The sequence below is a fragment of the Marmota monax genome, unplaced genomic scaffold (assembly GCF_021218885.2).
Source record: "Marmota monax isolate L192 unplaced genomic scaffold, Marmota_monax_Labrador192_F-V1.1 WCK01_AAM20220418_F8-fsc00029, whole genome shotgun sequence".
Lineage (NCBI taxonomy): Eukaryota > Metazoa > Chordata > Mammalia > Rodentia > Sciuridae > Marmota > Marmota monax.
In genome coordinates, this window is record NW_026693024.1 from 1,715,726 (window position 1) to 1,740,056 (window position 24,331).

Sequence of the window (24,331 nt, forward strand, 5' to 3'; positions counted from 1 at the left end):
GTGCGCGTGCGTGTGTGTTTTCAAGTGACTCAGAGCTGTTCCAGCTACATAAGTTAGCATCCTCAACATTTAACAACCGAAGCTGCAATTAGTATTTTTGGGGAAAAAAAGCGAGGAAGGCAGGATTCAAGCTGGGAAGCCAAAGGGGGCTCCCAACAAGTCCTTGAGTTAAAGAACGTCAGAAATTGGAGAAGCGGAGGTGTAAAATGCACCATGCATACTTCTTCACAGTCTCTTAAACTAGCTATTTCTCCTGGCTTCTAGTAAAGGACCTCTTGTCCAGCCTCGGAAGGGTATTTATTAAAAAGTTGCTGAAAAGTAGAATCGCACCCAAGGCGGAGAAAGGCCGGTCCCTTTCCTGCTCCTTCGTTTCGTTCCCTCTCATTTCTTTTCTTCCTATCCCATTCCAGTCACCCAGAGGCTGCAAGCACCCAGGCGTAAGTAAGCACAGGACGCGGGGGAGGCAGCGGAAGGGGCGTTCTGCGCTCCTACCCCCAGAATCTTTGAGCCGCTGTACAGGTGGGATTCTGAACATCTCCCAAACACATCCTTTATCTCTGGGAGACGTGTGGAGATAGAGATTGGCCTGGGGAAAGCATTGAGCTCTTAGACGTGCTTCTTTGCTTTTTGTCATCACACCTGCTGATGTCACTGAGCGCACAGCTTGACCAGAAACGTGAGGGGTAGGAAGAGACATTAGGTGAGCGGCGAGCTGGTGGGACCCTTCCCGGAGGACGAGTGGGGAAGAACGTGGGGAAGTTGCCGGCTCCTACGGCACGCGCCGCCGGTACCCTCGGGCAGCCAAGGGCCCTGGGGCGCCTAGGAGTAAGGCGACCTGTAGTGAAGAGGGCACAGTCTACGGGGACAAACTAAGGTCCCAAACTCCTAGCAGGGACATGTATCCCCTTTCCTTATTTCGACTAGAAAAAGGGTAATGTAAGGAGTCTAGGTGTGGCGACAACACTTTCCCCACTGAAAACTGTAGGAATGTGACTGAGCCCTCAAAATAGTGCCCTTTGGGACTGAGTTCAGGACCGGAAGAGACCTCCAGGTGTGTGTGTTTGGGGGAGGGGGGATTAGAGACATCAGGGTACCGAGTGAGAGTGGCGATTGGAGGGAGAGGAAAGGGGGTGGTGCGGGGAGAAAAGGTGGGCAGAGAGGCCCGGGAAACCCCGGCGCTGGAGCCAGGTGTATCAGCGAAGGAATGGGAGAGAGCCAGAGCGAGGCGGGGCCCGAGGACTCAGGGGGCATTTGGGAGTGGTGGACCGAAGAGGGTCTGCTTGAGGCCCTAGGAAGGACATAAAGTCTGCGGGAACAATGAGCATTCGTGCGGATGGCCCAGAATGAGAGGTAGTGCCGGGCGACAGAGGTGAGCTGGTGGGTCTCGGGGGGTGAACTGACCACCGTCTCTTGACCCGCGCGGGTAGGGGCACGGGCGCGAGGCCCGGGTGGCCGGCGCGCGTGTGGTCAGCCCCGCGGTCCTCCGGCCGCGGGGCGCGGGCCGGTCGGGCTCGGCCTTCGGCTCATTCAGAGGCGGTTCTCGCCTCCCATTGGCTGCCGCCGCCGTAGCGGGGCGGGGCTCCGCTGCCCGGAAAAAAATGTAACTGCGTAAAAAAGTCCTCGCCTGGGTGACGGATGCTCAAAAGTTCAGAAGTTTTCCCAATGCTTCCTTAAGCGGCCGGCGCGCGAGAGACTGAAAAAAGGTGACGCGGGGCCCGGGAAGGCGGCCGGCGCGCTGCCCCCCCGCCCCTGGTTATTTGGCCGCCTTCGCCGGCAGTTCGGGGCAGTCTCCTGGAAGGCGCAGGCAGTGTGGCGAGAAGGGCGCCTTCTTGTTTTTTATTTTTGGCTCTTTTTTTCCGTTTGTGCCTGGAAGTTGTTCTGCGAGTTCCTCCAAGGCGGTTAGCCGCATCCTCGTGTGGCCCTCTCCCCTCTCAGCGACCCTCCCTCGCGGCTGCTGCGGGTCCCGAGGTGGCCGGAGGCGCCCAAAGAGCCCAAGCGAGCGCAGGGAGAGGCCGCGCAACCGAAGGCGCTGGGAGGCGGCGGCGGCCGAGCCAGACGCAGCGCGCCGGGCCAGCACCAGCTCGGCGGGGCCGGGACTCGGACTCGGACTCAGCGGCCGGCGCGGCGCGGCCGGGCCGGAGCGAGGGTGGGGGGCGGCGGGCGGCGCGGGGCGGCGGCGGCGGCGGCGGCGAGCCGGGGCCATGCAGGCGCGCTACTCCGTGTCCAGCCCCAACTCCCTGGGAGTGGTGCCCTACCTCGGCGGCGAGCAGAGCTACTACCGCGCGGCGGCGGCAGCGGCCGGGGGCGGCTACACAGCCATGCCGGCCCCCATGAGCGTGTACTCGCACCCGGCACACGCCGAGCAATACCCGGGCGGCATGGCGCGCGCCTACGGGCCCTACACGCCCCAGCCACAGCCCAAGGATATGGTGAAGCCGCCCTACAGCTACATCGCGCTCATCACCATGGCCATCCAGAATGCCCCGGACAAGAAGATCACCCTCAACGGCATCTACCAGTTCATCATGGACCGTTTCCCCTTCTACCGGGACAATAAGCAGGGCTGGCAGAACAGCATCCGCCACAACCTCTCGCTCAACGAGTGCTTCGTGAAGGTGCCCCGCGACGACAAGAAGCCGGGCAAGGGCAGCTACTGGACGCTGGACCCGGACTCGTACAACATGTTCGAGAACGGCAGCTTCCTGCGGCGGCGACGGCGCTTCAAGAAGAAGGACGCGGTGAAGGACAAGGAGGAGAAGGACCGGCTGCACCTCAAAGAGCCTCCGCCACCGCCGCCAGGCCGCCAGCCTCCGCCCGCGCCGCCGGAGCAGGCAGACGGCGCCGCGCCCGGACCTCAGCCGCCGCCGGTGCGCATCCAGGACATCAAGACTGAGAACGGTACGTGCCCCTCGCCGCCCCAGCCCCTGTCCCCGGCCGCCGCCCTGGGTAGCGGCAGCGCCGCCACGGTGCCCAAAATTGAGAGCCCCGACAGCAGCAGCAGCAGTCTGTCGAGCGGGAGCAGCCCTCCGGGCAGCCTGCCTTCGGCGCGACCGCTGAGCCTGGACGGTGCGGATCCCGCACCGCCTCCGCAGTCCGCGCAACCTGCGCCGCCGCCACACCACAGCCAGGGCTTCAGCGTGGACAACATCATGACTTCACTCCGGGGGTCGCCTCAGGGCACAGCCGCGGAGCTCAGCTCTGGCCTCCTGGCCTCGGCGGCCGCGTCCTCGCGCGCGGGCATCGCACCCCCGCTGACGCTCGGAGCCTACTCGCCTGGCCAGAGCTCCCTCTACAGCTCCCCCTGCAGCCAGAGCTCCAGCGCCGGCAGCTCCGGCGGGGGCGGCGGCGGCGGCGGCGGGGGTGGCGCTGGGGGCGCTGGGGGCGCCGGGACCTACCACTGCAACCTGCAGGCCATGAGTCTGTATGCCGCCGGCGAACGCGGCGGCCACTTGCAGGGCGCACCCGGGGGCGCGGGCGGCTCAGCAGTGGAAGACTCCCTGCCTGACTACTCTTTGCCTCCAGTCACCAGCAGCAGCTCATCGTCCCTGAGTCACGGCGGGGGCGGCCAGGAGACCGGCCACCACCCTGCAGCCCACCAAGGCCGGCTCACCTCATGGTACCTGAACCAGGCGGGCGGTGACCTGGGCCATTTGGCGAGCGCGGCGGCGGCAGCGGCGGCCGCGGGCTACCCCGGGCAGCAGCAGAACTTCCACTCGGTGCGGGAGATGTTTGAGTCGCAGCGGATCGGCTTGAACAACTCTCCGGTGAATGGGAATAGTAGCTGTCAGATGGCCTTCCCTGCCAGCCAGTCTCTGTATCGCACGTCCGGGGCTTTTGTCTATGACTGTAGCAAGTTTTGACCCCCTTCCTTGTCCTGGCACCGTCAAAGTCGAACTGAATAGAATCCCAAAGCAGGAACAGCCGAAAGAATCCATCAATGCAAAATCGAAACTAAAAAATATGCAATTTAAAATACGAGAGATATTCAGCACACCAGCAAACAGATTCCCTTCCCAAACTCAACTCACCAGCACCAGCTCAAAGAAAACTATTTTCTTAAAAGATTAATCCAGAGCCACGTCCACTTTGCCTTATCTAAATAAACAAAAACGTAAACTATTTTGTACAGAGACAGCAAAATCATGGTTTATTAAAGGACAGTGTTACTCCAGATAACACGTAAGTTTCTTCTTGCTTTTCAGAGACTCGCTTTCCTGCTCCTCTCCTCTCCCTTCCCCTGCCTTCTTCCTTGCCTCTCACCTGTAAGATATTATTTTATCCTATGTTGAAAGGAGGGAGAAAGTCCCCGTATATGAAAATCGCTTTCTTTTTATTCATGGACTTGTTTTAAAATGTAAATTGCAACATAGTAATTTATTTTTAATTTGTAGTTGGATGTCGTGGACCAAACGCCAGAAAGTGTTTCCAAAACCTGACGTTAAATTGTCTGAAACTTTAAATTGTGCTTTTTTTCCTCATTATAAAAAGGGAAACTGTATTAATCTTATTCTATCATCTTTTCTTTCTTTTTTTGTTGAACATATTCATTGTTTGTTTATTAATAAATTGCCATTCAGTTTGAATGAGACCTATGTCTGGATACTTTAATACAGCTTTAATATAAAGAAAGATTTCAGAGATAAAACACACTAGGAGTTATCTGCTCTCCGCCTAAATCTCTGAAAAAGAGAAACTCTCTGAGTAGTCCATGTAAAATTTCACTGAAATTCTTTTTGTTTAGATCTTTTTTTTTTTTCCTGCAGCATCTTCTGCAAAATGTACTGTGCAGTCAACTTGCTTTGTGGCTAGTAAAAAAGATAATTTCCTAAACAGATTTGAATTGGCATATAAACAAATACTTTTTTCTCAGTAATGACAGAACATGATTTGGAAATCTTAAGCCCATGAATCAGCAGCAGTCTTACTACAGTGATACCTGTGTGTAGAGAGATGCAAATGTGCCTGAAGATATACACAGATGGATATTTGGCTCATGTTTCCCATATAAAATTGCATTGCATATTATACATCCCTGTGAGCCAGATGCTGAATAGATTTTTTTCCTATTAATTTCAGTCTTTTGTAAGAGGAAAAATAAACCAGTTTTTAAGTATATGTATATAACTCATCCACATTTACAATCCTTCGTGTGTTATGTAGAAGGGTTGATTTTTTTTTTAAAGATACAAATATACTGCGGGTTGGAAAGGGATAGTTAATCTTTGGGTAACTATTTTAGAAGATATGTTTGTAGAACAATTATTTTCGAAAAAAAGATTTAAAGTAATAACAAGAAGGAAGGCGACAAGGGCAGAACATTTAGTCTGGGGTGGTTTCTTTTCAAACCAATTTTTCTTGTTAATTTACAGTTAAACCTAGGGGGGCAATTCGGATTGCCCCCTCCCCCCCTTTTGTAAATAACCCAGGAAATGTAATAAATTCATTATCTTAGGGTGATCTGCCCTGTCAATCAGACTTTGGGGAGATGGCGATTTGATTACAGACATTCAGGGCCTTTCAGTTTGTTTTCGAGATAATGCAGTTTCCTATCTGCCGCTCCTATCTAGAGACAACACTTAAGCAGTAATTGCAGTTGCTTGTTGTCAAAATTTGATCATTGTTAAAGGATTGCTGCAAATAAATACACTCTAATTTCAGTCAAAAACTTCTCTACGTGGCCTCTGATTCGCTCGGTCCCCTCCCCCAGAGCCGTAACCTAATAGCCGGGGAAGATCGCAGCGGTGCTGGCGCGGTGTCTCTCCGTTCGGGTCAGGCCGGCTCTGGCTGGCGTTTTTAAATCTTCCTTTGGGCTGTCGCAGCCCTAGGACCTAGGACCTAGGGCTGCTTGGAGTTTCTTAGAATGACCCTTTCCTGGGGGATAAGATGGGGAGGGGGGTGAAAGGAAAGAATCCAGCGACCAATCTAGTGGAGTTGGTGCTTTGCTCCACTTTGGGGAACCCAAGGTGGAGCTGGGATCTGCGTGTAAAGGGTCTGGCGGCCGGAGCTGGGTTGTCTAGGCCCGGATGGGGAGCGGCAGCAGGTGACCCTACAGCCCTGTCGGGTTGACAGGCTTCGAGGCTGAGTAGCTGGAGAGCGTACAGTTCTCGGTATACCTGGTGCAACTCTTTGCAGAGGGGAGTGGGGGTGGCTAGTGGAGCCCCGTGGCCCACCGCTGGCTTTCCAGCTGGGGCCCCGAAATCTTGCGAGTAGCGTCGGACCCCGACGCCGGCTTCTGGGACGCCGCTCCCGGATGGGAACGCTCTTCAGCTAATTAGCTGTAATTACCCACTGCGGCTCGGGGCCGGCTTCTGTTTGCGTTTGGAGCTCTTTCCTCCTCCCACGCCCGCCCCCGCCCCGCCGCCTCCCTCCACGGATTCCCGACCTCGCCTCCGCGGCCTCCTCCCGAAATAAGTTGTTTGGGGGAGAAAATAGAGTCAAAGGAGACCTCTGTTAGGTCTGATGGGTTAATCACAGGTTGCGTCGGGATGCCGGGAAGACCGCGCGGAGCGGAAGGTGGCCAGGAGCAGGCGTGTGTGAGTGCAGAGGACCAGGGTCGCCGGCACAGAAGACGCACCTTGGGGCCCTGGCGATCGCGCCTGGGGCAGCCGCCGAGGAGTTCGCTCCCCTCCTCTCCCCGCGACTCTGACCGGCGTTGCCCGGCCCCACAAGTGCTCCCATTTCCTTCTTGCTCGTCACCTTCGTTTTGGAGACACACGTGTGTTTAGGAGCCCAGCCGGGTTGGAAAGGTCAGAGGCACTTCATTGCTCACGGGTGACAGCGCGCCCCACAGCCTCGGCAAGCACAGGGCCCGGGACCACTGGTTTGCACGACCACCTCCCAAGTCCTACAGGGTCTCCAATCGGCCAACCTTGGCCTGGCCGTGCCGGACCTGTCCGGGCTAGCGCTGTGGCCCCAGGCAGCCTCCAACGCAGGGCTGCGTCCTTGTGCAGTGTGTGAGGTCGGTTTACAGACGCCACAAATCACTTGGCAGTGGCCATGCAGGAAGTCGCTGGGCCTAATGAACGCGAGAGGCCTGTGTACGTGAGGCCGGCTCCGCGTGTTTGGGGTCCACGTGCCCGCAGCCCTCGCCATCTCCGTGGGCCTCGGCTTTGAAGCCCTAGGCACGTCGCGGCCTCAGCCGGCCGTGGGCCTCACCCCAGCCTGGCCCCGAAGAGCTAGGTGGGCTTCTTGCTAGGCCGCACTGCTCCGAGGGGTGGCCTGCGGGACAGCTAGGTCTGCGCCCCGCACGCCTCCCGGGAGTGTACTTGGCCTGCCCAGAATCCGGCAGCTGGGGAGAGCTTGGCAAAGCGAAGAGCAGGCAGGTTCCCAGCAGGGCCCTTCCCCAGCACGCCAGAGTGTGGAGTGGGCTCCTTGTAGTCCTTCCTATTTGGACCCTGCAGTTGGTGAGAAACCGGCTGTGCGTTTGGAGTTGTGACTTCTGTGACCAACGGGGCCCCTCACCACAGCTCCTGGGAATGTTTCCCTGCGTGCCAGAGGAGAGTTTCTCAACTATTTTCATCCTCTTCGATTTGAAATTTGAAAAATTAGGCATGGAAGACATATGTGTCTATGAAGGTGTTTGTATTTATTTCTGCACGATTTGCCTACATAATAGTTTAGAAACTAATTGTGAGTGGGAGAAGAGAAGGTCTGCTCCTTATTCTTTTTTAAAATCACAAATGTATAATTTTTCTACCATCAATACGATAACTTTTGAATTTTCATATCCAAATTCAAGAAAAAACAATTTGTGACATTATTTAACCTGGAACTTCTTACTCTGGTGGCTCACATGTTTGAGTTTTACTCTTTTTTTTTTAATTATAAGGATTTTTTTTCTGTAAAATGTTCTGAGAAAAATTTCTTGATATTTTAACTGCTAGTCAGTTCATTTTGAAATTAGTCTGCTGATGGCAGGCAGGGTCCAGTGAAGAATCAACTAATTTTGTAAACCGCCTCTGTAGAAAACTTTAGATAATAAGTATTTTGTCCTTTATGCGCAAGTGGGGTATGTTTATTTTCTTAGCAATATATACTATGAGTGCACGAATGCTAGCATGCTGTATGCCACATAAAATCTTGCATTTGGCATAATGCATGTGTGGTAGGAACACGTGCTGTTTTGTAGGGTTATGTAGTTAGCAGGCCTTTTTCACCAGGCTGCATGCAAACAAGCATGCATTTTACAATCTATCATTCCACACAGTTTGTGTCATTAATAATCGATGTTTGCAGAAGAATAAGGCTCAATTGTACTGGTTGCCTGTAAGCTCTTGGCTGTTTCCTGTCGGGTCAGAAACAAGGGTCAGGAAACAAGAGTGCCTTATAGCCCTTTTGGGCTCTCCCTAACTTTGATAGGTGAAGAAAGTCATGACACTTTTTCTCTTTCACCCTGTTCACTTGGGGGCCGGGGAGTCTTGGGTTTTACGGTGGAAAGCCATTAGTTTTGTTCTTAATGGTGTAAAAGTGGAGAGACCCTGACTATGCATGTTCAGGCAGCCTGGTCTGACAGCCCAGGAGGGACAAGAGGCATCCATACTTTATCCAAGCCTTAGGCAACCAAATCCATTTTCTCCCAGGCTGTTAGTGTTACTAGAAGCAAGCAGGGTTGTAATGACAGTTTTTTTCTACCCGCATCTCACATCTTAGATCTCTAGGAGAGGGGCCCCTTTTGCTTTTGAGTGGACCACTGGGTCCTGCCTGGTGTTTCAGAGCCTTCTTTTTTGACTCTTCTCTACTCATTTCATGGCTGGTTCATGAAACCATTAGCCCTTCCCATCTATTCATAAACAAATGTCGTGTTAGGGGTAAGACTGATGGTGGTCTAGTAATAAAACTGGCCGGCAGGACAGAATATGATTTGATGTGGGCAGGGACACCCCGCCCAGCAGAAAGATTAGGGTGTGGGGAGTAAAGGGACCAAGAGGGGTCCGGGAGCGCAGGAGAACTCCCAACAAGGGATGTTTGATTTATTCAGACAGTGACCACTTGGCAGGAAGGTAAATCCACAGAGATTGGCCAGGGGACCCAAATGCCAGCCTTAGACACCCTACTTCTCTGAAATTTCTTATTTGAATTTATAACCCAGCCAAAAGTTTCCTGGTAAAGAGACTTTATTAATGACATTTTCACTCCCACTTTCCTATTTGGGCCCTACCTATATAGCTGGAAATTTCGTGGGCCTAATTTTCCTTCCTTCTTTATTCCAGCTCCCACTTTCTGAGTGTGTATCCAACATAACCATTAAGTTGTGTGTATCTCTGTTTCTTCTTCTTTCTCTTTTCCCCATCCTTGCCCTGAGGCCCCTGGAGTTTCTCCCGGATGTCCCCCGCTCCCAGTTTGCACTGCCTCTGGTGGCCTCAAGACCCACCCTGTGCGGAGCCTTCTGGGGGATGGGCTGGATGCAGCCTGAGGGAGCTTTCACTGAGGCCTTGAATAGACCTGGGGCCACACAGGAGCAGAACTGTCAGGTTCCAGGTCCAAGTTTGGTTGGGAAAGGAACAATACTTAATTAAATGAGTTCCAGCTCCAAAACCCATTCAGAAGGAGAGTGAAAGCCACTTCTCCACCAACGTTCTCAACGTGATTAGGAGTGGAAAATTGAGCAAAATGTACCATGTCTGCCTTATTGGAAACCAAAATAAGGTACAGAGAGCATAAGGCTCGACAGACCTTTTTTGCCTCCTTTCCCATCTTACCTTGGCTCCTAAGAAACTCTGTTTTATATTAGTTTTTTTTTTTATTGTTTACTTGATTTTTTCCCTCACTGATTTTAAATTTGTAGCATATTGAGCGTATTATAGGAGATGCAGTAGGATCTGGAATTTCCTTGCATGTAGGCCCCAGTCTGTCTTGGAGAAGAACAGAGCTCCCTCTCCAAGGAGAGGCCAGGATTTGAGGATAGGCTGGGTCAGCTGGACCTGAGAAAGGGCCAGGCATTGCTTCCAGCTCAGAATCTCCCAGCCTGGGGTCAGGAGGTAAATTGGAAAGCCTCCATGTCACTTCCCAAGGCCCCTTGCCCTAAGGATGTGTCTCTCCCAAAGAGCATGTTTCTTCCAGTCTACCCACAGGCCCCTTCAAACCTGATGGTTTTGGAAGGCCTTGTTCCACTAGACTTCCTACCCTCTTCTCTCAGCTGCCCCTACAGGTTGCTCTCAGGAAGGGGACTGGGTAGGCTGCCTGTTTGCCCTTAAATCAAAATAGCTTGGTGCTACTTGGGTGGGCATGGGAGAGCAATTTGTGTGTCCAGTGGGAGCAGCAGTAGGGTGGTCAGGGCTGGGCAGCTGAGGTTTCTTTCCTGACCTGGGTGGTAGGACCCCCTGGCAGGGTAGAGAGGTGAGGAAGGCTCAACCCAGGGGCTGGGGAACTAGAATTTGGGGGGAATGAGAGGGTCTGCTGAAAGGCTTTCGGGACGAAATGGAGGGAAAGACAGTGGCGAATGGGGTGGTGGGACAGAAAGGGAGGGAGGAAGGGGGGAGGGGAGAGAGAGAGAGAGAGAGAGAGAGAGAGAGAGAGAATGGGAATGAATATGAATCCCCCCTCCCATACCTTCTCCAGGGAAAAAGCAGGAAAACCAACACATTTAGCGCCATTAACTCTTAAAGGCCTCGGCATTTCCTTCAGTATAAAAGCAGGTCATTGGTCCCGGAGGCTTGTTAATGGCTACAGACGTGCAAACCGGACAGGGCTGAGGAACACATGTTTCAGTCGAGATTGGATTCTTAAAAAATCTGCTGGTAGGGGAAAAACGAAAACTGTTCTCTGAGTCGAGCGAAATCGGCATTTCCGCTGGTGCAGAAAGGAGCCTTTAGTATAGTCCCAGGAGACCGACGTGCGGGAGGGAAGGGGACAGGGAGGTGGCCCAACCGGGTCCGCAGCCTGCGCGGGGTCTGCAGCCAGGGCTCGCCCGCCGGTGGGGTCGGGCCTGAGGCCTTTCCAGAATCTAGGTACCCAGGACAGCCCTGGCTACTGAGCCCGAGGCTTCTTTTCAATTCCAAAGATCAGTTTTGTTACTGTGGCCGGGCACGCTAGTTTGGGCAAGAGACTGTGGGCTAGCCGGGGGCGAGGGGCGCAACCCCCAGAGACACCGGGCTAAGTTGCTGGGGAGAGCTCTGGAGAGGAGGTCCATGTGGCTTCCCCAGTCAAGGGAGGTGTGGGTGTTAGCTATTCCCAGAGAGCGCCCAGGGGTTGGTGTCCCCGATCACCGGTCCCGGGTCTCTGCGGGACTCCGCGGGCACCTTAGCCCCCCCCCCGCCCCCCGCCCCGCTTTACGTCAATAGACTATCCGGGAGGTGCAGGGCAGGACTTACAGTGTGTTTGGTGCCAAAACAATAATGTGACATGTTCCTCCAGCATTTGTCCGCTGGCTCCAGGGAAGGCCTACCCGGCAGCCCCTACCGGGAGTCGTGTCCTCAGAGCCGAGGAGAAAAGGCCATCCTCTCCCTGGTGCAGCCGCGCGCTTCCCGCGCCGGGCGCTGCTGGGCACAGAGGCACAACAGGAAGGCTTCGCCAGAGGGCCCTTCCCAGGCAGTTTCCTCGCCATAAAAAGCCAGACTCCAGCCGAGGGCCTGACCCCTTCCAAATATACATTCTCTCGCCCGCGGCCCGTCACTCCAGCCCGGCCTTCGGGCTGTGCGGCTTCTTCTCAGGCCAGCAGGGACCCAGTGCCGCCCCGAAGCATCGGGAGTCCGAGGAGCCCCATTTTGTTGCCTTCCCTTGTTCACCAGCTCCCTTGCCCTCGTGCTGTTGGCCTGAAGGCTGCCGCGCACCAGTGAGCCCAGGGCCACAGATGTGAGGGTTTTCTTTTTATGAATGACAATGCTTTCTCACCTCAACTCTGCTCTGGGGACCCCCGAGTTGGGAAGCGCGAGGCTACAGGCCACTGTACACGTGCAGGGTCCCAGCCCGCTGGGGCCTGAGTTAAGGGACTCCTGGCCTGCGCATGCGCACGCGCGGCGCCTCCGGGTCCGTAGCGGTCAGCGGGCCCATTTAGCCTCTCCTTCGAGGCCAAAGCTTGGACACCCAGAGATTTAGAGCCTCGCAGAAGGTCGAGGTGCTAGTGAGCTGGCCCAGGCCTCCGCATCGGCCGTCGGGGATCTTTGCAGCCACCTCGGCAGCGCACCCAGGCGGGCACCTTGGCCCCCAAATTCAGAGATCAAAGGGGCAGCATAAACTTGGGCGTCTGCTGTGTGTGACCCTGACCCTGGAGGAAGGGCGGGAACCTGGGAGTGGGCGGTGGGGCCGGAGGTCAGGCCTCGATCCAGGGCCCCCAACAGTCATTCTTGCCCAGGACTCGTTTGAGGATGTGGTGGGGGGCCCTGCCATCATATTCTTTCTTAACTAGGACCTTGGGAAGATCTCTGGCGGTTCTGGTCACTTCCGGTGAGAGTCGCAGGAGAAGCCCACTACATGGAACTCTGCAGATTGCTGGGCAGCCTCGAAGGCCAGGGTCACCGAAACGGTGGTGGTCCAGTAGCAGGCCTTATCCCCAATGGCATGCTACCTGAAAATGTGTTCCACCAACCCCAGGTTATGTGCGGGGACAGGGACACGGTGGAACTAGGGGTGAAGGAGCAAGGGACTGCTGGGCACAGGGCAGCAGTGTCTCACCCTACTTCCAAAAAAGACTCAGGCTCTGTGTTTTCAAAGGATACTGAGAACCATGGGAAGCCAGGACTGTAGGGTGTGAGCCACCTCTCAGAACTGCCTTGTGTCCCAGTTGTCCGCTGCTGTTTGTGAAAATTCTCAGAACCCCCAATTGTGAAATATCCCAGTGTTTGGGGAGGTGCAGATGGCATGCTGGGACTTTCTGATCTGTCTGTAACACACACACACACACACACACACAATCTTTGTGTGACACCCGCATGGGAGCTCCCCTACTCATGACATCCTCTGAGTAATTAAGGCTACAGTGCCAGGATTGATCGGAAAATATTCCATGTATGAATTGGATTCTTTGGGATACTCTTTAAAACAGAATGCCAAATACAAATACCTTTTGCTTTGAGGTGTTTTGGGGGGAGGGCTTAGAAAGTTATTTATAAGTGATGCACTTGTTTGTTTAGTTGCTGGGGATGTATCTGGGGCCTCATGCATTTGCCTAGGTTAGGCAAATGCTCTACCCCTGAGCTACACCACCAACGCCAAGGTTATTATTTTAAAATAAAAACTTTTAAATGTTGCCTCTTGCTCCTAGTTTTAATAGCATAGAAAAAGTAGTATTCACCAGCAGCCCACCAACTTCTTGGCTGCCAGGGATATGAGGTTTGGTGGTTGGTGTTGGCAAGGCCATTAAAAGGGAATAAAAGAAGCCTGAAACGATTTCTATCGGTTCACAGCACTGGATCTGCCCCTTACCTGGCACACAATTCAGACAGGCAATCTAGCTTCCTAAGGAGCCATCTTGTGCAGAACATTATCTGTGGAAGCACTTTAGCACTTTCCTTAAGGTGATGCAGCCCCACAGCCAGCCCTGGGCCCCTACACAGCTGCAGAGGTGTGACAGGTTTATTATGTTGGGGCCTAGCTCACTTGCTGGCTCATAATTCCTTCAAGAGCCGGCAGATAAAGCCCACAACTGGGGCTGGCAGGCAGGTCAGTTGGAAAGTAAGGCCACTGGGCAGCCCAAGTATCTATACTTGTCTTTCCTCTAATGAACAAATATGGGTTTGACTGCTTTGCCATAATAGTTGGGCATACTGAAAGTTTAACACTTAGTTTTTACCCACCCCCCAAAAAATCAAGGTGGGAGATGTTTTATAATATTTAAAATTAACAGCCCAAATTTACAAAGCAGGAAAAAGAGAATGCTTACAGGACAAAAGAAAAAACATTGAAATGAAATTGAGATTTAAGATCAAAGAATCCCTTTAATATGGATTGTCTTGAAGGATGGCCACAGGAAAGAAAAATACAGAAACAAATCTGTTCTTTTTTTTCTGCTTTTAAACATACATCCCATCAGGAGAACAAATGAACCCCCCTCCACCCTGCCATCAACTGAGGGGTCAGGAAGAATGAGAAGGTTGCAATTAACAATAACTTGTTCCTTCAAAAACTGATGCTCCAGTCTATGTTGAGAAGTATAATTTAACAATGGCTGCACTGGAGTTGTATTAAACTCCTGCCTAGAATCTCTCCTACTCCTCCCTGACCAGCTTATGATGGCTTTGGGCTAAAAAGCCACAAAACATTGTATTAAATGGGGTTACTGTCAGCCTGAAGTCGCCTGAAATATTCTCTTCTGGGTGTGAGATGAAGGGCTAAGGTGGTCAGAGAAGAGGTGCCTGTCAGGGTCAAGGCAAAGAGGAGAGTGATTATTTCTGAGATTTGTATGTATATAATTGTGTTTGTGACAGCAGGTTTTTGAGTTGTGTTTGCAAGTGTTTGTGTGATAGTGTGTAAGATGTTATGTTGGTGAGTATATTTGTGAATGGATGTGTTTTGTGTGTGACAGTGTATGCTTTTGTGAGTGTGTATATGTTTGTGTGTGCTTACCAGCCCACCTAGTCCTGGAGGCTGGGTCTCTGAGGGACCATCTGCTTCCAATTAGCAGCATCCAGCTTGGGAGTTGGGAGAAGTCTCCTCCTGGGGCAGCTTCTGAGAACCGGGTGGGCCAGCTCAGGCTGCCCTAGTTCTGCTCCATGGAAGCTGAGGCCGCCCAGGCCAGCATGCTTTCACAGGGACTGGGGCAGCCACACAAAGAGCCCTCTCTCCTACACCAGCCTTGGAGCCCTGATCCTCCCCCAGATCATAAACCTGCCTGAGAAGACATTCAGAAATAGTTCACCCGTACTCACACACGCATGTGCAAAGGCTAGAATTCCATTTGCTGTAAAGTTTTATTTTATTTTGCTTGGAAGAGAAGTGTGTAGGGGGGAAGAGTCCTGACCTAATTTGTTCTAGGGGAAAATACTGTATTTCATGCGGGGGTATACACCTGTACACAACTCTTTGCTTGCTGCCTGGAGGTATTCTGTACATATTTCTGTCAACCTACTTGTAGCTGTACACTGTACATACACAGTTCAGGAGAATTTGCCTGTGGTCACACCCAGGACACCTAAATGATGCACTCAGTGAAACTGGATCCAGTGATCTGAGGCTGGGCCTTAAATGTCTTTATTATAAATTCTAATTAACACTGACGTAGTTCAAGTGTGTAGCACAATGTCTGACACATATTAGGCACAATATAAGTGGGTTGAATGAATAAACCAAAATTCAGTTTAAAAAAGTGATCTAGTACTGATGAGAAGAGGTTGTAAATAAGCATTGTGTGAAAGAGTCTAGACCCCAAAGAAAGGAAGGAGTGAAGACCTCTGGGTAACCCAGGGGCATGGAATGCTGCAACAATATTTACTTACCTTCAAGTTTCTTCTTGTAACCCCATTTCTCAAGCTTTCTTTTGAGATGGTGGAAGCCCAGTGGTTTCTAATTATAGTCAGCAGAGACCAGAGAGGGTGTGAATGCCTCACTTCTACTGGAAATCAGTTTCCAGAGTAACATTGTTACCAAGAAGGGAAAGGAATGTCTCAGGACTCTCTGGAAGCCTACAGGGTCTTGGGAGCCCTGGCTTGAAGGGAGCACAGCCTGGGGGAAACATTTCATTCCAAGGCATGGGTTTTGGCATTTTTGTTTGGGGCCCTTATAACTGTTTTTTATAACTTTGGAAAAACATAGTGACTCTGTTAATGCTAGTTCATAAAAAGATCGTATTTAATAAGAAAAAACAATTTAAAGGCCCCAGAATTTAAGTTGTCTAAGTGACATAATTTCAAGTAAATATGTGAATATGTGATTAAAACATCTTGATTTCACAAAACCATTCAGAGGAGGCTTCGACAAAAGCAAAGCGGCCAAATCCCGGAGTGTCACGTCCCGGTTGCTACAAACCTGGCGGCCCTCGCTCCCGCCAGCGGGGACAAGGCAGTGGCGGCGAGGGTCACAGGGTACCGACTGGATTTGCCTGCCCCTCCCGGGTACATCCCAGCGCGTGTCTCCGCCTGTAACCCCGCACCAGCCGGCGCCAAGCGGGACGACAGGTCGGAGGGCGCCGGGGCTCTGAGGCCGCGCTCAGGCATTGGGGTTGGTCCTCATGAGCTCCACGTCGGCGTGCACCATCTCCCTCACCAGCTCCTGCGACCGGAGACACAGGGTGGGCGGTGAGGGAGGAGCTTCTGCCACTCTCTCTGGGTGACACCCTCACCCCGGGTGGCGGCCCCAGAGAGGCCTCCCGCACCCCGCCCGCTGCCCCGGGCCGCCTCCGCCAGGCCCAGCCCTCCCTCCTCCCCAACCCGGCCCTCCCCGCCTCCCCGCCTTGGGCACCGCAGACGCCGGGCGAGGCCTTACCCAGAGCTGCTGCCCCAAGCCCCGGCCGACCTGCCCCGCAGCCGGCGACTCTGAGGATTCCGCCCGTGAAGGCGACACTTACATCAAAAGCGACCCGAGGCTTCCAGTTCAGCTTCTGTTTCGCTTTGGTGCAGTCTCCTTGCAGAAAGTCCTAGGGGAAGAGATGGATAAAGCGGGCGTGCGTGGGTCGCGCTGCGCGGACACCCAACGTCGCATTGCCGTCGGCCCGCGCGCTCCCTCCCAGCGCACAAGGCTCCCCCTGTCCCTTCTTACAGTCCCCTCCGGGCGCCTTCCGTTGCGGCTCTCGGGAGCGGTAAATCCCAAGAAGGTGCTGCTCAAGCCAGCTAGGTCCGCGACAGCGATCAGTCCCAGCTCGCTCCAGCCACCTCCTCCGGCCCACCCCCTTCGCCCCACCGCGCCCCATTGACTCTTAATGGCTTTTTTTTTTTTTAAACATTAAGTTGTCAGGGATGCTACTGTGAGAACTGTTTCGAATTACTGTACTTTTCAGACAAGAGGAGGAGTAAATCATCCCGAGCCCCCTCCCCGCCCCCTCGGCGATGCTGGGCTCGGGTGGTGGCGCGGGCACTGAGCGCCTGACCTCGGGTGCTCTTATTCCACCCAAAGCCACCAGCCACGCGGGGGCGGGACTCCTCTAGTAGAGGCGCAAGGTCCGGGGACCGGGTTCTGGGCGGCAGAAAGCAGCAGGCTCCTCTTTAATGGACCCGTTGAGTGTCGATTCCCAGCCGGCAGCCTGGAGCAATTCTTCTCAGGCGGCAGCTCGGGATTTTCTGGCCAAGGTAAAGTCAGCTCATGTTGCCTGCAGCACACTCACATGTTTATAAACCGAAACTGAAGTTTTATGAAGCAATATTTACCCTTACCATCCAGGGGCACTAGGTCTACTATTCTACTATTCTGTTTTATTCTACTCCCTAGAAAATGCTGATCTCGATCCACTGCATTTCATACCCACTAACTAGTTGCAACCAGCAGTCTGAAAACATTGCTTTCCGAGGCCCTGAAGCTTCCTTAGCTTCGGTCCTTTCCATCAGCTTCCTTTTTCTCCCAATGCTCCCAAGCAACTCGGTGGAAGATCTAGCTAACTTTTCAAAGAACCTTCAGCTCTACACAAGAGGCGGGGGCTGCCATGTTCTTGATACTAGAGTTTCTCATCCCAGCCAAGAGGACCTTATCAAAATATATTTTAATAGGAGGCCAGTGGCTCTTGATCTGCCTGCTCAGCTTCTACCTTACAGGGAGGGAAACACAAACACGCCAGGATTTCATCGAGAGTTCTAGAGGAACAAGGGAAGTTCATTTCCACCCATTTAAGAGTCTTCCTTGGAAAGAAGACTGGTAAAAGGAAAGGGGTAGAGAAGAAATTAATCCTGCATCTCAGCCCTCTCTTACCAATTTGTTTATTACAAGTCTCTGAAGACTGATTTAGTTGAAGATTATGGACAGAATTTCAAGATGAGGTGCAAGAAGAAGGAAAGGAAAGGAAGGGTGAATGAAGGAAGAAAGGAATAATCAGACAACAAAGACTCTGAGCTACATCATTTTTAGAAGAGATGAACACTGAGCTCTTTCATACTCTTATGTTTTCATCAAATAATACAGAATATATGAATCTTCAAATAGGCAGCAGAACATGCAGGTGGTATGAAAAGAGGCAATTTTTAAGGTGAGCAATACTCAAGATGCACACAGAAAGAAAATGTCTAAAACCAGTTACATCAAGTGAAAGTAACAGATAACCAAGCTGCAGTTGGAAGCCTTTCCTGCTTACTTGCTTCAGATTCCCCTGAACTTGGCAGGCATGGGGACTTTGTTCTAGATTTATGCTGGGGTGGGGCCTGTTGGCACTGCCCACTGGGTGCTCACCTTCTCTGCTCAGCCTTCTCCAATGGAAGCATGTCTGAAACCATGCTCTGGCAGAGGACATTTAGCCATCTCACTCCCAATCATCCATCACTGTGTTTTAGGCTTGAATAAATCAAACTCCCAAAGGCTTTGCATTTCACAATACACTGAAGTACCCATTTCCTCCCGAGAGTGTTAACAAGTTTTTTTTTTTTTCCCCCCTTGCTGGCCTATATACAGATTCCTCAGGAAAGGTAGGATACAAAAATTAGTAATTAGCAATTTAACACAGTGCTACATGAGCTACCAATGTAAGTGGAAAACAAACCAAATAATTTATTTCTCTTTCCTTCCCCTAAATAAATGTGTATATATACTTATACAATGCTTCTCTTTTACTATAAGAGCCACACAAAGATATTCATTCTTTTTCCCCAAAGGAAGCTGTGCAGTGTGCAGTCCTGAAGCAACCAACAGGGCCAGTCCCTCCCCTCCCTCCATCCTATAGCAGCTACACAGCTCAGAGAAACATGCTTATTGTTTAATCACATAACACTGGCTGTAAATCAACCAGCACTGCATAGGATGCAATTCATGGCTGTGAACTTATAGTTAGCAAAACCCTAAAACCCAGTTTGGCTTCAAATGATCTCAGTAGGCTTGGGAAAGGGAGCTTTGTATTGTAATTATGTTTCCTGTATTTTTCTACAAGTAGCTCATAATATAAAAACAACCAGGGAACTACAATTAAGGAAAAAGAAAAATGGTTTTCAAAAGCTTAGAAACAGACATTGCTACCATACACTGTGAAAGTATTTCATTGAAACCAGAGACGAGCCCAGTTAAACTTCCCAATTTAGTTTGAGCACAGCTTTTACACTGCAGGCTAGCTGCTCCCTTCAACCTTCTGCCAAGGCTCTGTCTCCCTGAAATCTAATTAGACCAAGAACCCTTGAGAAAGAAGAGGATGAGGTCCCATCAGAACAAAACAGTGGCCTTCCATGCCAGCACCACTAAGCTGACATCTGCTTGTGCCCAGTCAATATGCTTATCTCCAATCAGCTTTTTTAATCCCAGAGCTAGGATGGAACCCAGAGCCTTGCACATGCTAGACAAATGAGCTGCACCCCTGGATCTCCAACCAACTTATAAAGAAAGATTAAGGACTTCCTATCTTGTTTTGTACTTAACTGTTCCTGAAGAAATTTAAGAAATTTCTTTTTCCTGTGGTATCTTCTATAGTAAAGATCCAGTCATGGTTCATTTTGCAAGGTTTGGGGCACAGGCACAGTGACAGGGTCTAGGTGGTAGAGTGCACAAAGCTCTGGATGAGAGGTAGACACGGAGACATTTCTTTAAACTTGGCTGCCCCTGGCCTGTGGAGAAGTCATGTGGCAGAAACTGTATTTTTACAAGGCATTCAAGTGCTAGATGCTCCTTTTATATTTAACTGTTCTTACAACTTTGGAACTTTTACAGACCCCCTCCACTAGGGCATGACCAACTCCTGAGGACAAGTGAGAGGGATGAGTTTATCTATTTTGCTCTTTTTTTTTTTTTTTTAAATTTCATTTGCTTCTTTAATTACAGGCTTAAAGATGTAGTATGACAACAGGGGCAAAAGCTGAACTAAAGTGATGATTTTATGTATAGTTTCCAGAAAGGACTCTGTGCACTGGGTGGTCTGGAGCTTTTCTGGAAGACAGAGAGAGAGAATGAACAAAGCTCTGAGAAAAATTTAAAGCATTTCTATGTGAATATGACATTTCCTGAACTCTGGCTTCTGGTGTCTTCACTGTTTTCATTGCTATTCCTTAGGTGAACTCTACAGTTTCAATATGTAATTTATTATTGTCAAATTCAATTAGGTTTAACTGAGCATTTTACAGCAGCCAACACGAGCAAAGGGAAACAAAAAAAAAAAAAAAAAAAGCCTCTGTCCAGACACCCCTTCCTTTCCCTCAGACTCCCTGACTGTTTTTTATTCATTTGACCTTTAGGAATTGTCCTCTAGCTACAGCGTGACCCTGAAGGCTCCGCACCCATGGTCAGAGCTGCACACAGCAGCCTGGCAGAAGGGCATGTTTTCTGCAGCAATTTTTCAGGCTTTCCTGGCTCATGTTCTTGTCATAGTGAACTGATAAAGTGCCAGACCAAATCCTGGAAAAGTCATTAAGCCAGTTCCTGAGGCCACAGTAGTTAACGGAAAATCCAGAAAAGGAGTGCCCACACTGCCATTATCTTCTCCCCTAACTATAGGTCCCTTTCCTCAAATATCTAGGGTCATCCCTTCTCATCTCAAGATAACAACACACCTTTAAATTACACTGGTTACTTTTTTTCCTTCCCCTAATCTTATTTTCATCATTCTTTACACGTTAAGTCCGTTTCCCACCACCCTACCTAAAATCACTGTAGGCAATGCTATTATGTAGATAGCACATGTATCCTATGAAGCACATAGGATATATTTTCTTTATTCTTTTCTTGTCTTTTTGAGGTACTGGGGATTGAACTCAGGGGCACTTCATCACTGAATTATATCCCCGAACCTTTTTATTTATTTATTATTTATTAAAATTTGAAAAAGAGTCTCACTAAGTTGCTGAGGTTAAGCCTCAAACTTGGCAATCCTTCTGCTTCAGCCTCCTGAGTAACTGGGATTGCAGGTATGTGCCACCACTCCTGGCAGGATAATGTTTCTAAGCCAGCAATCTCATTTCTTTTTTTCCCTTTTTCACTGACTTTGTTTTGGGAAAATTTATTATTAGTCAAAATTACGTGTTGGATACCACATTTCCTCAATAGGTCTGCTGGTAAGGTTTGCAGAGAACATCTGTTGAGGTGGAGAGAAATTTTAAGAGTGTGAGTTCTCTTGGCAGGATGTTGTTAAATTTCTAATGTACATATTGAAAGAAATTGACTCTTGAGTGCTATAAATAAGAAGAAGGTGTATAGACAGAGGATGTTACTAAGGAAAACCAAGGCTGATGGAAACCAAGGTTAAACATCTTTAGGAATTTAAGACATGGAGCTGTTAGTGGCACAAAAATATATTCATTTTTTCCTCCTATTTTTCTTAGAAAAGCAAAACGAGGAATAGCTCAGGTTCTAAGGGAATAAAAGAATGCCAATGAGGGGCTGGGGTTGTGGCTCAGTGGCAGAGTGCTTGTGAGGCACTGGGTTTGATTCTCAGCACCACATATAAATGAGTAAAACAAAGGTCCATTGACAACTAAGAAAAAAAATTAACAAAAAAGAATGCCAATGAATTAGGCTCTAGATCTAACTTTATGCTAATGTACAATGAGTAAGAAAGTTTTGCTCTTGGAGGTAATGCTTCTTTTGGAAAAGCCAGAACCATTAAAAACAATCCAAAACAACAAAACCCCAGGAAAAAGCTTTGAAATCACACGGCACAGCATATCCTAGTCAAGATTCAAGACAGGCAGCAGAGAGCAAGACGGGAAAAAGTGAAAAATGACGTCTGCACTGTACTTTCTTACTGGGTGCAGATTCAGCTCTTGTATCCCTCGGTTTAATCCTTCCCCTTTAATCCTTCCCAAGGAGAGTGAATCTCACAGCCCTAAGAAAGGCAAAGGCGGTGTTAAGACCGGTAATGAACATTTCCCCTCTCCTCTTGACTGCTGTATATCAGCACAAATTGAAGTTGAAGCCAGGCCTCTCCTTTAATGACAAGGGGTGATAAGAGACAAGAAGAAAACAGCAGGCCATCTCGTCTGCTCAGGAAGCGGGGCTCAGGGGGACTGTCCATCAGAAGGGGCTGACAGAGGGCCGTCAGAACTCCAACAATGCTCAGTCAGCCTCAGGGAAATCGAGTCAGTCAGCACTGGCTCCAGTGAGCCCACCGTGCACTGAGAGTGGAGCTAGAGCCCGGCAGGCAGGCCCTGCACAGAGGCCTGTCCTCAGCCACTGCAAAGAGGCTGCTGTATGGTCATGGCTGGGGGCAGCTCCTGCACAAGTGTCTTGGACTAAAACCACCATTGTGGCTGGGTACTCTCACTGTCACCTCCATTGGTGGGTTTACCTAAGCCCCCTTAAAAATGAGTCAGACATGCTAGAGGATGGTGCCTGGAGATAAAGATCCCAAGCCCCTTTTTTGAAGGAAGGGGTTACTTATTCTCAACTGGTTGAATTTGTCATTTGGGATCAGAAGCTATTCAGAGTCACTAAACAAAGAGAAAAACACATCCATCTACACGTATGCCCCAGACAACTCATGAAAAGATCTAGCTAGTGAGGCGGCAGACCTTTCCTGGAAGGCGAACGAGGACATTTTCTTCATTAGGTGTCTACCTGTCAATATAGCACAGGTGTGGTTAAAAAAAGGTATTCATTTCATAAAAGGAGAACTTAATTAATAGCACTAGTAGTGCAGCTTATATATGGATTCATCTTTTCATTTATATTTAAAAATATGGTTAGCATAAAAAGAAACGTAGATGGGCAAAATGTAAACAGCCCTTTTTTCTTTCCTAAGCAATACAGTATAACAACTTTTGATAGAGCATTTAGATAATATTAGGTATTATAAGTCACCTAGAGATGACTGAATATATACAGAAGGGTGTGTGTAAATTATAGGCCATTTCATATAGGGAGCTTGAGCAGCTGTGGATTTTGGTATTGGTGGAGGTGGTCATAGAACCATTCCACCAGGGATAATGAGGGGTCACTATATTTAGGGGAAACACAGAAGTTAGGCCTATTAGTTTCCTTTTAAAATAGTTTAACAAAACATTCTAGAGAAATCCCTTTCAGGCTGACAGGCTTGAGACATGAGCAGCAGTTCACTCTCCTCTGTGTAGTGGAATATATTCCCCTCACCATTCATGCCAAGTGACTTATAGCCTCTCTCCTTCAGACAGCAGCCTAGAGATTTCCTCACAGACACCGGCTGGCTGTCCAGCCTTTGGGGCAGAGAGGTGGGGACACCCTAGAAAAGCTCCATCTACCCTGTCCATCCCTGTAGGATGATGGTAGTGGGGATTCCTGCTTGCAGCTGAGCAGAAGAAAGCATTTCTCAGAAGCTGTCCCTTTAAGCTTTTGGGAAGCAGCCTACTCATAGGTAGGTGTCTAATAGGTTACTTTAGACAATAAGCACATGAGATTTTGGGAAGTCGTCTTGCATCATACATGTTTATGTGATACTATGTGTCTTTGTTCTACATCTATAAGTTCAACAGCAGAATTAACTTTTTTGTTAACTTGACTTCTTGATTCTGGTACTTACAGTGGCATCAGCCTGGGGAAAGTGAGTTGAATTTCTGTAACTAGAGCCCTCTCTGGATTTCTTCACTGAACTTCATTCAGACCAGCTGATGGGGGTGGTGGCTGACTCACAGTTGTAATGCAGGGACCATTTAATGAACTGGAGATAAGATTGTTAGTGACCTCAGCATTCCAGGCTTCAAAGTCAGCACCATCTTCCTAGGAAATTACTGGTTACTGTTAATAACTGGATCTAGGGTGTAAAGATTTACCATGCTGGTAGGAGGTGGCACAAACCCAGAGGAAAGGAGATAAAGCACTTTTAAGTGGACCGATTAGGGACTGTTGTGACATAATTGGCAAGTGGCATTCTGGACATAAGACGAAGGCTGCTTTTCTTTTGCCACTTAGTACTTTCTGCCCTCAAAGCACTTTAGAGACTTCAGTTAATTAAACTTGAAGACAATCACATTCAAGATGCAACTCAGGAGATCTTGTATCTATTTCAGGTACCTCTTTCCTAGAGATGAAAGTTCTGACAAAGTGTCTTGGAACTAAAAGCCAGATTCATCCAGCTTATCTTTAGCCTGCACCTTCTCATCCAGGAAGGGAGGCTTAGGCCACAGGGCATCCCGAATTGCACAAGACAAAGGGAATGTTCCTTAAGCTTGTTTCCTTCTCATTTGTTAGAAAATCTACCCGACTTCTTAGAAAATACCTCCTCCCCTGTTTTGTACATTAGTACTAAAGCACATTGTAAACAACATGAATTTCTCTACAATATAGATAGGACATTTTCTCCTTTGGGGATTTTCTCAGTTTATATAAGCATACTAAGGTCTTCCAACTGGAGAATTCTTGCTTCAATAATTTATCCATC

The 24,331-nt window shown here is 49.9% G+C and overlaps 2 protein-coding genes across 3 annotated transcripts in view; one reads left to right on the forward strand and one right to left on the reverse strand.

The window, feature by feature from the left end:
* The first annotated feature begins 2,168 nt into the window (after window positions 1-2,168).
* Window positions 2,169-4,588, forward strand: Foxc1 (forkhead box C1). The gene has a single exon (XM_046453596.2). It carries the CDS (start codon window positions 2,202-2,204, stop codon window positions 3,858-3,860), a length of 1,659 nt encoding a protein of 552 aa, XP_046309552.1. The 5' UTR covers window positions 2,169-2,201; the 3' UTR covers window positions 3,861-4,588.
* Window positions 4,589-15,696: 11,108 nt separating this feature from the next.
* Window positions 15,697-24,331, reverse strand: part of Gmds (GDP-mannose 4,6-dehydratase) — a 643,159-nt gene continuing 634,524 nt past the window's right edge. For both annotated transcript variants that reach the window (XM_046453468.2, XM_058582345.1), the window contains 2 exons: window positions 16,436-16,504; window positions 15,697-16,140 (listed from right to left, as the gene is read on the reverse strand). In XM_046453468.2, coding sequence (XP_046309424.1) covers window positions 16,078-16,140; window positions 16,436-16,504 — 132 coding nt within the window. In that variant the 3' untranslated portion in view covers window positions 15,697-16,077. The remainder of the gene's footprint in view (window positions 16,141-16,435; window positions 16,505-24,331) is intronic.